We start from the raw sequence: 14546 nt of genomic DNA on the forward strand, positions 1-14546 counted from the left end.
TCTGCACACAGTTACACCTGCACTATGGAATACACTCAAACAGGAGCAACCCTATCTATGAAAAGGCAACACTACAAATATTAAATCAGGCCCTAAACACCAAAACTCCTCCAATTAGGAAAACAGAACTAGCAAGCAGCTATAGATCCCCACACAGAAATAATTGTATAACTATACTAATAAGCAGAATAAATGTTTCAAAACAGCTATGAACAGAATAACATCCAACAATTAAAAACTCATAAAAATTATTAAAAATTCTCCAAACACCAATAAAATATTTCAAAAATGCAGACACATCACATAATATTAAATAATTAAAATGGCAGTCAATCAAGAAAAATAAACTTAAAAAGCCACGTTTACTTACCCCATCCAGCAGCTCTCCTACTTCTCTTCCATGCACGCTGTAGCACACACCAGAAGCAGCAGTAGTGGCTAAGCTCTATCCTGTTCCTTAGGGCCCATGACCAGTCTCTCTGTCTCTCACACACACACCATACCAGTCACACCCCCATGACCAATTTCTGTCTCTCACACACCAATCATCTTCCAACCAGTCTTTGACACACCCACCAGTCCCTTCCTGAACAGTTTCTCTCATGCCATACACACACATAGGCTTCCCACTCCCATGTTCTATCTTACATAGACGGGCTTCTCACTCCCATACTGTGTCTCACACGCACCCAGATTTCTCACTCCCATGCTCACTCTCTCCACATGCACAGGCTTCCCATTCCCTTAATCACTTTCTTTCTCTCACATACACACACACCAGTCTCTCTCTGTCACACACCGTCACCTTACCAACCAGTCTCTCTCTCATGCATGCACACACACACACACACACAGGTTTCCCACTCCCATGCTCACTCTCACATATACAGGCTTCTCACTCCCATGCTTTCTCACATACCCAGATTTCTCACTTCCATGCTTTTTCTCTCTCACACACACAAACACACACATACACACACACACCAGTCACCTCCCTGACCAATCTCTCACTCTCTCACACACACTCCAGTCATCTCTCTGACCAGTCACTTTTATTGTCTCTCACATATACACACATCACCTCTCTGACCAGTTCCTCTCAATCACACACAGGCTGTCAATCAAATGCATGCTCTCAATCACACACAGGCTGGCTGTCTTCTCTCTCTCTCTCACTCACTTCCTCCCCCCTCCCCCCCCCAAGGCACAAATGGTAGCTGCAGCAGCCTCCTCCAGCCCCTGCAGGCCAAGAAAGAAGAATCCCATTGGCCACAGGATACTGTTGTCTCCTTTGCTGATTGCCGGCTGCTTCGATTGCTCCGGGCCATGCTACTGCTCGGGGGCTGATACTGCTGCTGCCGCCGCTACTTTTCCATGTGGCACGGCTCTTTCTCCTTCCCGCGCACTGCACTGCGTATCACTTCCTGTTCCGGGACAGGCGCGGGAAGAAGAAAAATCCAGCCGCAGGAGCCACAGCTTCCTCTAACATTGCTGCCGTTCCCATTGGGCTTGAACGTGCTGTTAGCCCAGCAGCAACGGCAGCAGGGAAGAAAGAGCAGTGGGAGAGACCAGGAGCACGCGACACACCTGCCGGTGCTTGGTGACACACTGGTGAGTCTCGACACACCGGTTGAGAAGCGCTGCTTTAGACATTAAAAATATAGTAACATAGTACTGATGGAAGATCAAGACCAAATGGTCCATCCAGTCTGCTCAGCAAGCTGCTTATGGTTGTAACTAACTGCTGTTCCATGCAGGTTACCCCCAAGCCTTCTGTTAAGGGTAGTAACTGTCGCTCCATGTAGGTTACCCCCATGCCTTCTGTTAAGGATAGTAACTGACACTCTGTGCAGAGAAAAAAGAAGTGTGAAGCTTGCTGGGCAGACTGGATGGACCGATTGGTCTTCTTCTGCCGTCATTTCTATGTTTCTATGTTTCTATGTTTCCCCATGCCTTCTGTTAAGGGTAGTAACTGCCGCTCTGTGCAGTTCTCCCTGTGCCTTCTGTTAAGGGTAGTAACTGCCGCTCTGTGCAGTTCTCCCTGTGCCTTCTGTTAAGGGCAGTAACTGCCGCTCTGTGCAAGTTACTCCGATACCTTCTGTTAAGGGTAGTAACTGCCGCTCCATGCAGGTTACCCCTTTTCTTCTAATAAGGGTAGTAACTGTAGCTCCATGCGGTTTACCCCCATGCCTTCTGTTAAGGGCAGTAACTGCTGTTCCATGCAGGTTACCCCTTTTCTTCGATTAAGGGTAGTAACTGTAGCTCCATGCGGTTTACCCCCATGCCTTCTGTTAAGAGTAATAACTGCTGCTCTGTGAAGGTGTCTGTGAAACAGTTTTACAATCTTAAGTGATATCACAATACTTTATTATATTTTGGGAGTTGTTTGAGCTTGCAGTTGTGATATCACTTAAGACTGTAAAACTGTCTCACAGACAGCGCATCTGGCTAATGCATGTATGAAGTACACTCTCTGATTTACTTAACTCTGTAAATCTGCTGCCATTCCCTACAACATTTTATCACGCTCTGCTTTGTCATTATTTGATTGAATTATACTTGCTGGCATACTGACAGCCGAGGCATATTCTGAATCTAATAGAACTCTATCAAAACATTATCCCAGCCTTTTAGTATTTTGTAGCGAGACTGCCAAAAAAAAGCAGTCGTATAGTTACAATTTAACACAATGCCAGTTAATGAGATGCATATCGTATTTAGTAAAGTGAGGAAAATGATCAAATATAATTAGTTAGACCCCATTCAAGGAGAAGGATTATTACCGCAGGCAAAAACGAGACAGGAGAAATCCTTACTGATTGTATTGCCCTCCTAGCAAAGACTGGCTGCATTTCAATTGACATCAAGCACAAGCGAGAAACTAATCATAATCTGTGTCTTTCTTCCCTTTTTTGACTTGGATCCTTCAGACTGTTTAATACCTCTGCTAAGGAAGTAGAGAGAGATTAACTAATGAAGGACACATTTAATACACTCAAGCAGCAGCTAACGCGAGTCATCAAGGGTTAGCTCTGAATCCAGTAAATGTATAATTAGGCTGGAAGCATTACACAACGTCAATTAACTTGATTGCAGGTGGAAATCCCCCCCCCCCCCCCCCGTTTTAGTATGGACATAGATTGGTAAACGAAACCAGGAACTCATGAAACTGAACTGCTCGCTGTCTGATAAGTGGATTGAATGCTTTGGTTTGATGAGTGGCAGGGAAGATAAAAGGTCAGCCAGCAAGCTGTAGGCGAGACCTTTCTAGTAGGACTCGGTACGTTTGTGACATTTCCGACTTCTGTTTCTAAGTATCCCCCTGCACCGATGTGGCAATCAAACCGCAACCAAGGGCTCAGTTAGTCCAAACAATAGGTCTCACCTACGACTTGCTGGTTGACCTTTATCACTGTATTCCTGCTGTGAATAGCCTAACGTGGCCATCATGCCACTTTGTTCATTCACGCAGAAAGGAAGCATGACGTGGCTTTTGTTCTGCAAAATTATCCACCCTTGCTTTAAAAAATCACAATGAACTTAGACTTTGAGATGTGCTAAACAAGTATGATGTTTTATTTTGCTCACAGGGGACCTTGCAATAAAATAGAAAAACAAACCAGTGGTACGTAGTTTGAGACTTAACGGAGATGAAAAAGTGAACGAGCAGAGCGGGATTAGGCACTTGGAAAAGCCAGTGTAAATAAGTGTGCACTTAATTTCCTTCTGAAAATAATCAGAAAGGGGGCTTTCTAGATATCAGGGGCAAGGTTGGTCCAAAGAAAGGGGGCAGTAAGAGAATACCAGTAAAATTATTTTCTTTTCTTCAGAATTCCCAGGACTCTCCGACGGACACACAGTACAACTTCAGTGTCTACAAATTTAGATACAGGTGGCAGAAACGGATCTTACAGGTAATTAGAAATGTAACTCTGAACCTTTACCTTCTGTGGGTAGATGTAACTATGAACACTAGATGCAGCATTACGTGGATTTCAGCATGGCTTTTGACACAGTTCCACCAAGGTGACCTATAAGCAAACTGAGTACCCTTTGTATAGGTCCTAAAGTGCCTGACAAGAGTTAGACACTGATTGAGTGAGAGGAAAGTGGTTACCAGTGATTAGGGATGTGAATCGTTTTTCTAACGAATTGAAATATCGTACGATATTTCTAAATTCAATAATATATCAGGTAAAAAAAGAAACGATCACTTCCCCCCGAATTTTCATAAAAATCATTTTTCGGGTTAGTGCGCGCTAACGGGAATTAGCGCGCGCTAACAAAAAAACATTTATTTTTGTTACTTTTTGCTATTTTTGTTAGCGCGCGCTAACTCCCGTTAGCGCACACTAACCCAAAAAATGATTTTTCACAAAAAAACCCCCCAAAAACGGGGTTCCACGGGAAAACAAGATTTTCCCACGGCCAGACGAACCCGAAAGCGGGAACGATCGGGCACGCGATTCACATCTCTACCAGTGATATGCCGCAGGAATTGATCCTCGGTACTTGAGGTCCATTTTTTTTCCAATGTTTTTGTAACAAATGTTGCAAAAGAGATATTGGGAAGGTTTTGCCATTTTGCAGATTAAACCAAAATCTGCAACAGGGTAGATACCCAAGAAGGTGTAGAAAACATGAGGTGGAATCCAGCGAAGCTTGAGGAATGGCCTAGAGTCCGGCAGCTAGAAATGAATGCTAGAAAATTCAGGCTCATGCAGAAACCCAAGGGAGCAATACAGTATAGGGAGCGAAGTTCTTCCGTGCAGAAAACAAGAGTGGGATCTTGGTGATCTTAAGATGGTAAAACAGGTAGAAAAGGCAACGGCAAATGTCAGAAGCATGCTTAGGTACATAGGGAGAGGAATAGCCAGCAGACTCTCTAAGTCCCTGGTGAGACATTTGGAAAGTATACCCCCTCTTGGGGGTCAGGGGACCTAATGCAGGGCTATAGCAGAGTCCCAGGGCCAAAACGTCACTGCCCCAGACCTCTTATCTTTTTTCCGCACATCAGACTTCCAGCCCCGGGCGCTGGGGTTCGAGAGGCGGGGAGGAGGTGGTACGGATCCAAGATATGGTCAGCCACTCCTTAACTCTCAGTTCAATAAGTCCTCGCAGACAGGAGGAGTTACAATGTTGAGGTCACACGAATGAAGAACCGCCAGCGGTCCAACAAAAAAGTGGTTTACTTTAACTTAACGAACAGAATCCTTGTCAAACGGGAAAAGATCATTAACATAAAAAGGAAAACAGCAATTACCTTCAGTGCCCCTCCTCTTAACGCTTCTCCTTTGATTGGATCAATGTCCCATGTGACCTCTCCTTGAAGGGTGGGGAAATTCTTCACTCTCACAGACATAAGCAAGAGGAAAAAAAAATGGAAAAAACACTTCAGTACTGGGTAGCAAAACTTCTTCTGAGCCAATAGTGTCTGTCCCCACTGCTAGCTGGTTGCATGGATGAGCTCATAGGAAATCCAGCCCTTCTGTTAAGGGTGTACAGGCCCTACTGTTGGAAACTGGCCAAAAATCAGCAAAAGCTGCGAGGCTTACCAGGAATTCCAAGGCCAAAAACACCTTCCTCAGCTCCAACGTTCCTCTTTTTGAGAGCTTGATCTGAGCACGCCCACCCAGTACATAAAGGTCAAGACCCAGTCCAAAAGGGGATGGCCACAAGAGGGAGGGGGATTCAAACACGCAAAAATCCCCAAACCAGCCGTAGTCAGAGCCGCAAAGCCACCGTCACAAGAATCATCTGTACAGTTCTGGAGGCTGCATCTCCAAAAGGATATAAAGAAGATGGCGTCAGAGCAGAAGGCAGCTACTAAAATGGATAGGGGGGGTATTCATTCATTGGGAAAAAAAAATGAAAGTTTAAACAAAATAGCCCTTTTTTTTTTTCATTTTGATTTTAAAATTTAAAAAAAAATAATGAAAAAAATTCCATTTGTTTTCATCTGTTTTGTTTTTTCTTTTAAAAAGTAAGGCATCACTGCCACCAAATACCTCCCCCCCCCCCTTCCTGGATCCTCCCCAGTCCTCACCAACTATCTTCCAAGGCCCTCTAACTCTCTAACTCTCTTGTTGAAAGTTTCTTTGTCAGCCCCAGTTGCTCCTGCCCTGTAGCTACCACTGTTACAAATGGTGCCAGCAGAATCAGATCCACTCCATTTCAAATGTTTGTCATAGAAAATGGCACCAGCCAGGCCTAGACTCATTTTGTACAGCACAAATGTAAGGTGGTGCTGGCCTTGGTCTGTCGGTGTCATTTATAATTGTGGCATCTGCAGGGCAAGAACATCCGGGGATTGCTCCCGCTCCATGAAGCAGAAGGCAAAAGGTTCGCGGGCGGGGGAGGTGCTGCCCAAATCTTTTATTTTTTTTTGGCTGAAGATCTGACTTTTGTTTTGTTTTCTTAATTTTTCTTAATTTTTTTTATTTTAAAGAAATGAAAAAAAATGAAACAAATCAAAATGAAAAAAAAACAACCCAAAACAAAACAACGTATGTGGCCACAGCTAGTGGTCAGCAGTCTTCGATCATCATAAAGCATATGAGGACAGACTTAAAGATCTAATCATATGTGCCTGGGAGGAAAGGTAGGAGAGGGCAGATGTGATAGAGATACTTAAATATCTCCAAGGAATAAATGCCCAGGAGGAGAGACTCTCTCAATGGAAAAGGAGGCTCTGGAACGAGGGGGTCATGGGATGAGGAGTAATATAAGGAAATGTTTCTTTACAGAGAGGGTGGTGGATGCATGGAACAGCCTCCCTGTGAAGGTTCTGGAGACAAAAGCAGTATCTGAATTCAAGAAAGCATGGGACAAGGACAGGAGATCTCTGAGGGAGAGGAAGGGATCATGAAGCTGAGTGGGGGCTGTGGATGGGCAGATTGTTTGGGTTGCATGTATATAAGAACATAAGATATGCCATACTGGGTCAGACCAAGGGTCCATCAAGCCCAGAATCCTGTCTCCAATTCAAGTCACAAGTACCTGGCAATTACCCAAACATTAAATAGATCCCATGCTACTGATGCTGGCAACAAGCAGTGGCTATTCCCTATTGATTAACAGCAGTTTATGGACCTCCTCCAGGAACTTAATCAAACCTTTTTTAAACCCAGTTATACCAACTGCCTTAACCACTTCCTCTGGCAATGAATTCCAGAATCTAATTTTGCACTGAGTGAAAAATAATTTTCTACAATTCATTTTAAATGAGCTACTTGCTAACTTTATGGCGTGCCCCCTAGTCCTCATATTATCTTAAAAAGTAAATAACCATTTCACATTTAACCATTCAAGTCTTTTCATGATTTTGTAGACCTCTATCACATCCCCCCTCAGCTGTCTCTTCTCCAAGCTGAAAAGCCCTAACCTCTTTAGCCTTTCCTCATAAATGAGCTGTTCCATGCCCTTAATATTTTGGTTGCCCTTCTCTGTACAACTATATATTTTTTGAGATTCAGCAACCAGAATTGCAAGTGTTCAAGGTGCAGTCTAAACATTGAGCAATACAGAGGCATTATGACATCCTCCATTTTATTAGCCATTCTCTTCCTAATCATTCCTAATGTTCTGTTTTCTTTTTTGACCGCCATAGCACATCAAGCAGACGATTTTAATGTAATATCAACTATGATGCCCAAATCTTTTTCCTGTGTGGTAACTCCTAAAATGTAACTTAACATTGTGTAACTACAGCAAGGGTTATTTTTCCCTATATGCAACACCTTGAACTTGTCCACATTATATTTAATCTGCCATATGGATGCCCAATCTTCCAGTCTCGCATGGTCCTCCTGTAATTTATCACAATCTGCTTGTGATTTAACTACTCTGAATAATTTTGTGACATCTGCAAATTTGATCACTTTACTCGTCGTGCCTCTTTCCAGATTATTTATAAATATATTAAAAAGCACAGGTCCAAATACAGATCCCTGAGGCACTCCACTGTTTACCTTTTTCCACTGTGAAAACAGACCATTTAATCCTACTCTGTTTCCTGACTTTTAATCACTTTGCAATCTACAAAAGGTCATTGTCTCCTATCCCATGACTTTTTAGTTTTCTTAGAGGCCTCTCATGAGAGACTTTGTCAAACTCCTTCTGAAAATCCAAATACACCACATCTACTGATTCTCCTTTATCCACATGCTTATTCACCCCTTCAAAAAATTGTAGAAGATTTGTGAGGCAAGACTTCCCTTGGGTAAATCCATGCTGGCCGTGCCCATGAAATCAAGTCTATCTATATGTTCTGTGATTTTATTCTTTATAATAGTTTCCATGGTTTTCCTGGTACTGTAGTCAGGCTCACCGGCCTATAGTTTTTCTGATTACCTCTGAAGCCATTTTTAGATATTGGGGTTACATTGGCCAGCTTCCAATCTTCAGGTACAATAGATGATTTTAATGATAGGTTACAAGTTACTTGTAATATGGCTGAAATTTCATTTTTGAGTTCTTTCAGAACCCTGGGATGTATACCATCTAGTCCAGGTGATTTGCTACTTTTCAGTTTGTTAATCTGGCCTACTACATCTTCCAGGTTCACCATGATTTGGATCAGTTTATCTGAATCATCACGTTTGGAAACTGTCTCTGGAATGGGTATCTCCCCAACATCCTTCTCAGTAAACACCGAAACAAAGAACTCATTTAGTCTTTCTGCAATGGCCTTATCTTCCCTAAGTGCCCCTTTAACCCCTTAATCATTTAATAGTCCAACTGACTCCTTCATAGCCTTCCTGCTTCAGATATTTTTTAAAACGTTTTTAGCCTCTACGGCTAACTTCTTTTCAAATTCTCTTTTAGTATGTCTTATCAATGTTTTACATTTAACTTCAGATGGATGCTTCTTCCAATTTTTGAAGGAAGATCTTTTGGCTAAAATAGCCTTTTAACCATACCAGCAATTGTTTGGCCTTAAGAACATAAGAACATGCCATACTGGGTCATACCAAAGGTCCATCAAGCCCAGCATCCTGTTTCCAACAGTGGCCAATCCAGGCCATAAGAACCTGGCAAGTTCCCAAAAACTAAATTTATCCCATGTTACTGTTGCTAGTAATAGCAGTGTATATTTTCTAGGTCAACTTAATTAGTAGCAGGTAATGGACTTCTCCTTCAAGAACTTATCCAATCTTTTTTTAAACCCAGCTACACTAACTGCACTAACCACATCCCCTGGCAACAAATTCCAGAGTTTAACTGTGCATTGAGTGAAAAAGAACTTTCTCCGATTAGTTTTAAATGTGCCACATGCTAAATTCATGGAGTGTCCCCTAGACCTTCTATTAACCCGAAAGAGTAAATAACAGATTCACATTTACCCATTCTAGACCTCTCATGATTTTAAATACATCTATTATATCCCCCCCTCAGCCATCTCTTCTCCAAGCTGAAAAGTCCTAACCTCTTCAGCCTTTCCTCATAGGGGAGCTATTCCATCCCCTTTATCATTTTGGTCACTTTTCTCTGTACCTTCTCCATCGCAACTATATCTTTTGAGATGTGGTGATCAGAATTGTACATAGTATTCAAGATGCGGACTCACCATGGAGCGATATAGAGGCATTATGACATTTTCCATTTTATTCACTATTCCCTTTCTAATAATTCCCAACAGAGATGTGAATCGGTACTGGACTTGTTTTCGGTAGGGATGTGAATCGTTTTTTAACGATTTAAATTATCGTCTGATATTTTTAATATCATCATTAATCGTTAAAGAGTGCAATACAATAGAAATTTCCCCGATTTATCGTTAAAAATTGTTAATCTGGTTAGTGCGCACTAACAGGAGTTAGTGCGCACTAACAGAAAATGATACAATTTGACACTTTTCAGGTCAGTTAAGGTCAGTTAGGAATGAATATGTATTCCTATTGCCTGCCCTCTTATTTATTGATGTTACCAAGGTTCCCACTGAGGTAATGGTTTAATATATGGGGGATGGGAAATGGAAACGGTTGGTAGCTTGACAAAGGGAAGGGAAAGGGGGAGATGAAGGGCCAAGCAGTCCCACTCCCTGGTCTCTGAAGGACAGATCTCTTCAGAAAATCAGAGCTGCTGAATGCAGGGGCTGTCTCCCCCTTCACATCCCTCTTCCCCCCCCCCCCCCCCATTCACTGTGCTCAAGTTTGCAGTTCCTGTGTTAAACTAAACTTCTTTTTTTCACTAGAGTAGAATAAAATAAAATGAAGTACTTTGTGTATTAAACTAAAGAAACTTTACATAAAATGAAATTAAGTACTTTTCTATATTCTACTTTAGTGAAACAAAACATTTAATAAAGAAACTTGCAACCCGAGCTTCAAAACATTAACATACTATAGAAAAACTAAACAAAAAACTTTATTATTAATTTATTATATTTACAGTGGTTAAATTTAAAGAGCAGGCTGAGGCTAGACTGGCTACTGGCTAGTGGCTACTGCTGGCACTGTCACTGCTGCAGCCTGCTGGCACTTTTTTTCACTTTCTGGCTAGTGCGTGCTATATCTGGTAGCAAAATGGCCATGGGGGACAGCACCAAGCACCTCTAGCTAACGAACATTTCCTCAAATGTTACTTTTAAACCATTAAGTAACAATTTTTGATAGTGCGTACTAACTCGCGTTAGTGCGCACTATTCAGGAAAATGATTTTTTTTTTTTAAATCATGCCGATCAGATTTTTTTCTCCCCCCAGCCGATCCAGATCATTAAAACAATCAGGCACACGATTCACATCCCTAGTTTCTGGTATCGTATTCGTAGAACCATCGCGTGAGCGCTTTTGTTCGGCTGTCCTGAGCCGAAGAAAAAAAAACCCACCCGACCCTTTAAATGTAATCATTTAGAATCCCCCACCCTCCCGATCCCCCCAAAACCTTTTCTTAAAAAATGGCACGGGCCATCCATTGCTTCTACCATGTGATAGGGGCCGGCCAATGGTACCGATAGCCCCATCACATGGTAAAGGCAAAGAACCATCGGCACCATTTTGATTAGTGGCAGCTGACGGCCTGAGAGCAGGAGATTGTTTCCGGGACCCCCGCTGGACCACCAGGTTCTTTAGAAAAGTTTGGGGGGGGTCGGGAGGGTGGGGGATTCTAAATAATTCGATTTAAAGGGTCAGGTGGGTTTGGGGGTTGTTTTTCTGTGTACCCTTACTTCCTCCCCCCCAAAACGATAAGAAAAACACATGAAAATTTCGTGGGGTTTTCCTATCGCTTTTGGGGACCCCCCGATACCTGACGGATGAGAAAATATCGTACGATGTTTTCATCCATCAGAAAAATGATTCTCATCCCTAATTCCCAACATTCTGTTTGCTTTTTTGACTGCAGCAGCACACTGCACCGACAATTTCAATGTGTTATCCACTATGATGACTAGATCTCTTTCTTGGGTTGTAGCACCTAATATGGAACCCAACATTGTGTAACTATAGCATGGGTTATTTTTCCCTATATGCATCATCTTGCATTTATCCACATTAAATTTCATCTGCCATTTGGATGCCCAATTTTCCAGTCTCACAAGGTCTTCCTGCAATCTATCACAATCTGCTTGTGATTTAACTACTCTGAATAAATTTGTATCATCTGCAAATATGATTACCTCATTCATCGTATTTCTTTTCAGATCCTTCCACCTTTGTTAATGCATGGAATACATGTGCACTGCACTTCTAAGAATGTATTTTGTAACAATGTCCATGCCTGTTGTACACACCTAACTTTTGTAGCTGCATCTTTTAGCTTTTTTTTAAACTACTTTTCTCATTTTCTCAAAGTTTCCCTTTTGAACATTATTGCTAGAGTCATGGATTTACTTATTGTTCCTTATTCAGATTTGATCATGTTATGATCACTATTGCCAAGGAGCCCCACCATCGTTACTTTCCTTACCAAATCCTGCGCTCCACTGAGAATTAGATCTAAAATAGCCCCCTCTTTCCTTGGTTCCTGAACCAATTGCTCCGTAAAGCTGTCATTTATTCCATCCAGGAACTTTATCTCATTAGCATGTCCTGATGTTACATTTACCCAGTCAATATTGGATAATTGAAATCTCCCATTATTACTCACCTCCAATTTAGTTGGCCTCCCGGATTTCTCTTGGCATTTCATACTCTGTCTCATCATTTTGGTCAGATGGTCAGTAGTATTCTCATATCTCTTTATGCTTCCCCCAACACACATGGGATTTCTACCCATATAATTCTATTGTGCAATTAGTCTCTTGCAGGATCCTTATCCTTTTGGGCTCTATGCCATCCCCCCACCAAGTTGCGATATAATTTGTACCCTGGTATGAGAGTATCCCATTGGTTATCCTCCTTCCACTATGCCTCTAAGATGCCAGTTAAGTCTAGCTCATCATTCACTGTTATACACTCTAAGTCTCCCATCTTTCTTCTTAGACTTCTGGCATTGGCATACAGACATTTCAAATTCTGTTTTTTGTTTATATTAACAGCCTGCTTTTCAGTTGACAGGGATAATTTGGGATCTTTTAGCTTGGGTGATTCTTTGTCTGTGTTATAAAACTAACTTCATAAACAGGTTCATTCAATATTTGTTATTGTAAAATACTATAAATATGAAAAGAAATACAAATATGAGTCAGAACAAACCTTGCATGTGTATAAGGGCAGATGCAAGGTTTTGTGAGTCCTTGTCCTTGTAGTGACACTATAAGGGGCAGATTTTTAAATAAGCGCGCGTGGGGTACATTTGCGTGCGCTACCTGGCGCGCACAAATGTACACCCAATTTTATAACATGCACGCGCTACTGCACGCATGTTATAAAATCCGGGTCAGCGCGCGCAAAGGGGTACACACTTGTGCATCTTGCACGCGTCGAGCCCTAGGGGCGCCCCGATGGCTTTCCCTGTTCCCTCCGAGGCTGCTCCAAAATCGGAGCAGCCTCAGAGGGAACTTTTCTTCCGCTCCCCACCCCCACCCCCACCCCCACCTTCCCCTCCCTTCCCCTAACCCACCCCCCAGCCGTACCTAAATCCCCCCCCCCATCTTATTTCAAGGAGTTACACTGCGGACTGCCCCCCAGACCAGTGCCCCTCCCCCTCCCCGCCCCTTTTTCAAAGCCCCGGGACATACGCGCGTCCCGGGGCTTATGCGCGCCCACCGAGCCTATGCAAAATAGGCTCGGCGTGTGCAGGAGGGGTTCTAAAGGGTTACGCGCATATATTACATGCGTAACCCTTTGAAAATCTACCCCTAAATGCATAGGCTGAGGCAAAAATAATAGAATAGGTTGTTTTACATCAATTATCTGACTTCTTAGAAGATAACACAATTATTGCGCAACATCAACATGCTTTTCGAAAAGGATTTAGCACCAAGATCTTATTCTTTCCTCCTTTGATACCATAATATGCGGCTTTGATTCTAACATCAGCTACATAATGGTTTTATTAGACATATCTGCCGCATTTGTTACTTTAGAATATTGCATTTTACTCTCCAGACTAGGATCTGTAGGCATACAAGGCATTGTTTTGAAATGGTTCACCTCTTAGCTGCCTGACAGATTTCAATTGATAAGAATTGACCCTGCCTTCTCCAATTGGGTTGCAGTTTCCTTGGGTATACACCAGAGATCTGCATTATCATCCACATTATTCAACATCTACTTGACCCCATTATGTAGAATTCTTGCCTGCATAGGAGAGACTCACAAAATATATGTGGACAATATCCTGTTCTTCATTCCAAAAAACACCACTTGGTCTGACACCCTGGGTTTGGTCTCCCTTTGCATTAATTCTGATAATTGGTGGCTTGCCCATAATAGACTGAAGCTAAACATTGATAAACCAAATTTCTATTGTTTACTGTATCCTAGAGAAGCTGCATCCCAATTGTATACTAAGCTAGGAATTTGGGTATACTGCTTGACAATAATGTATCGATGCAACTGCACATTTCTAAGACTATAACATTTTCCTTTTACAAACTTCAATTATTAAGAAAGCTAAAACCCCTTCTTGAACACCAGCACTGTTGGCTGGTATCACAATATCTAATTTTTGAACCAATTAGACTACTGCAACTGTTTATACCTTGGTCTTCCTGCAAATATGATACGCTTGAGACATGAATCCTAACCAGTACTCAGATCAGAGACCAAATAATGCCTATCCTGTTTGAACTCAACTTGCACCCGATGTCCTCAAGAATCTAATACAAAGTCCTACCTTTGATAAATAATCTAGTGCCCAATGACTCATCGCTGTGGTTAAATGCTTCACTCCGCCTTTATTAACCCATCAGACAATTACAGTCTTCTTCAAAAAAAATCTACTTTATGTTCCAACGTCCAAGCAGGCTCATCTGGACATTATTCGTGTAAGAGCTTTTTCAGTCACAGGTTCTAGTTTGCGGAATTAAGAACATAAGAACATAAGAACATGCCATACTGTGTCAGACCAAGGGTCCATCAAGCCCAGCATCCTGTTTCCAACAGTGGCCAATCCAGGCCATAAGAACCTGGCAAGTACCCAAAAACTAAGTCTATTCCAT

At 42.2% G+C, this 14546-nt stretch overlaps 1 protein-coding gene across 1 annotated transcript in view; it reads left to right on the plus strand.

Annotated features, from left to right (window-relative positions):
- LOC115097993 (disheveled-associated activator of morphogenesis 2-like) overlaps positions 1-14546 on the plus strand; it is a 108126-nt gene that overhangs the window by 21711 nt on the left and 71869 nt on the right. The window contains exon 3 of the mRNA XM_029614228.1: positions 3831-3914. Within this exon, the coding sequence (XP_029470088.1) occupies positions 3831-3914 (84 nt within the window). The remainder of the gene's footprint in view (positions 1-3830; positions 3915-14546) is intronic.

Source organism: Rhinatrema bivittatum, chromosome 8 (genome assembly GCF_901001135.1).
Source record: "Rhinatrema bivittatum chromosome 8, aRhiBiv1.1, whole genome shotgun sequence".
Lineage (NCBI taxonomy): Eukaryota > Metazoa > Chordata > Amphibia > Gymnophiona > Rhinatrematidae > Rhinatrema > Rhinatrema bivittatum.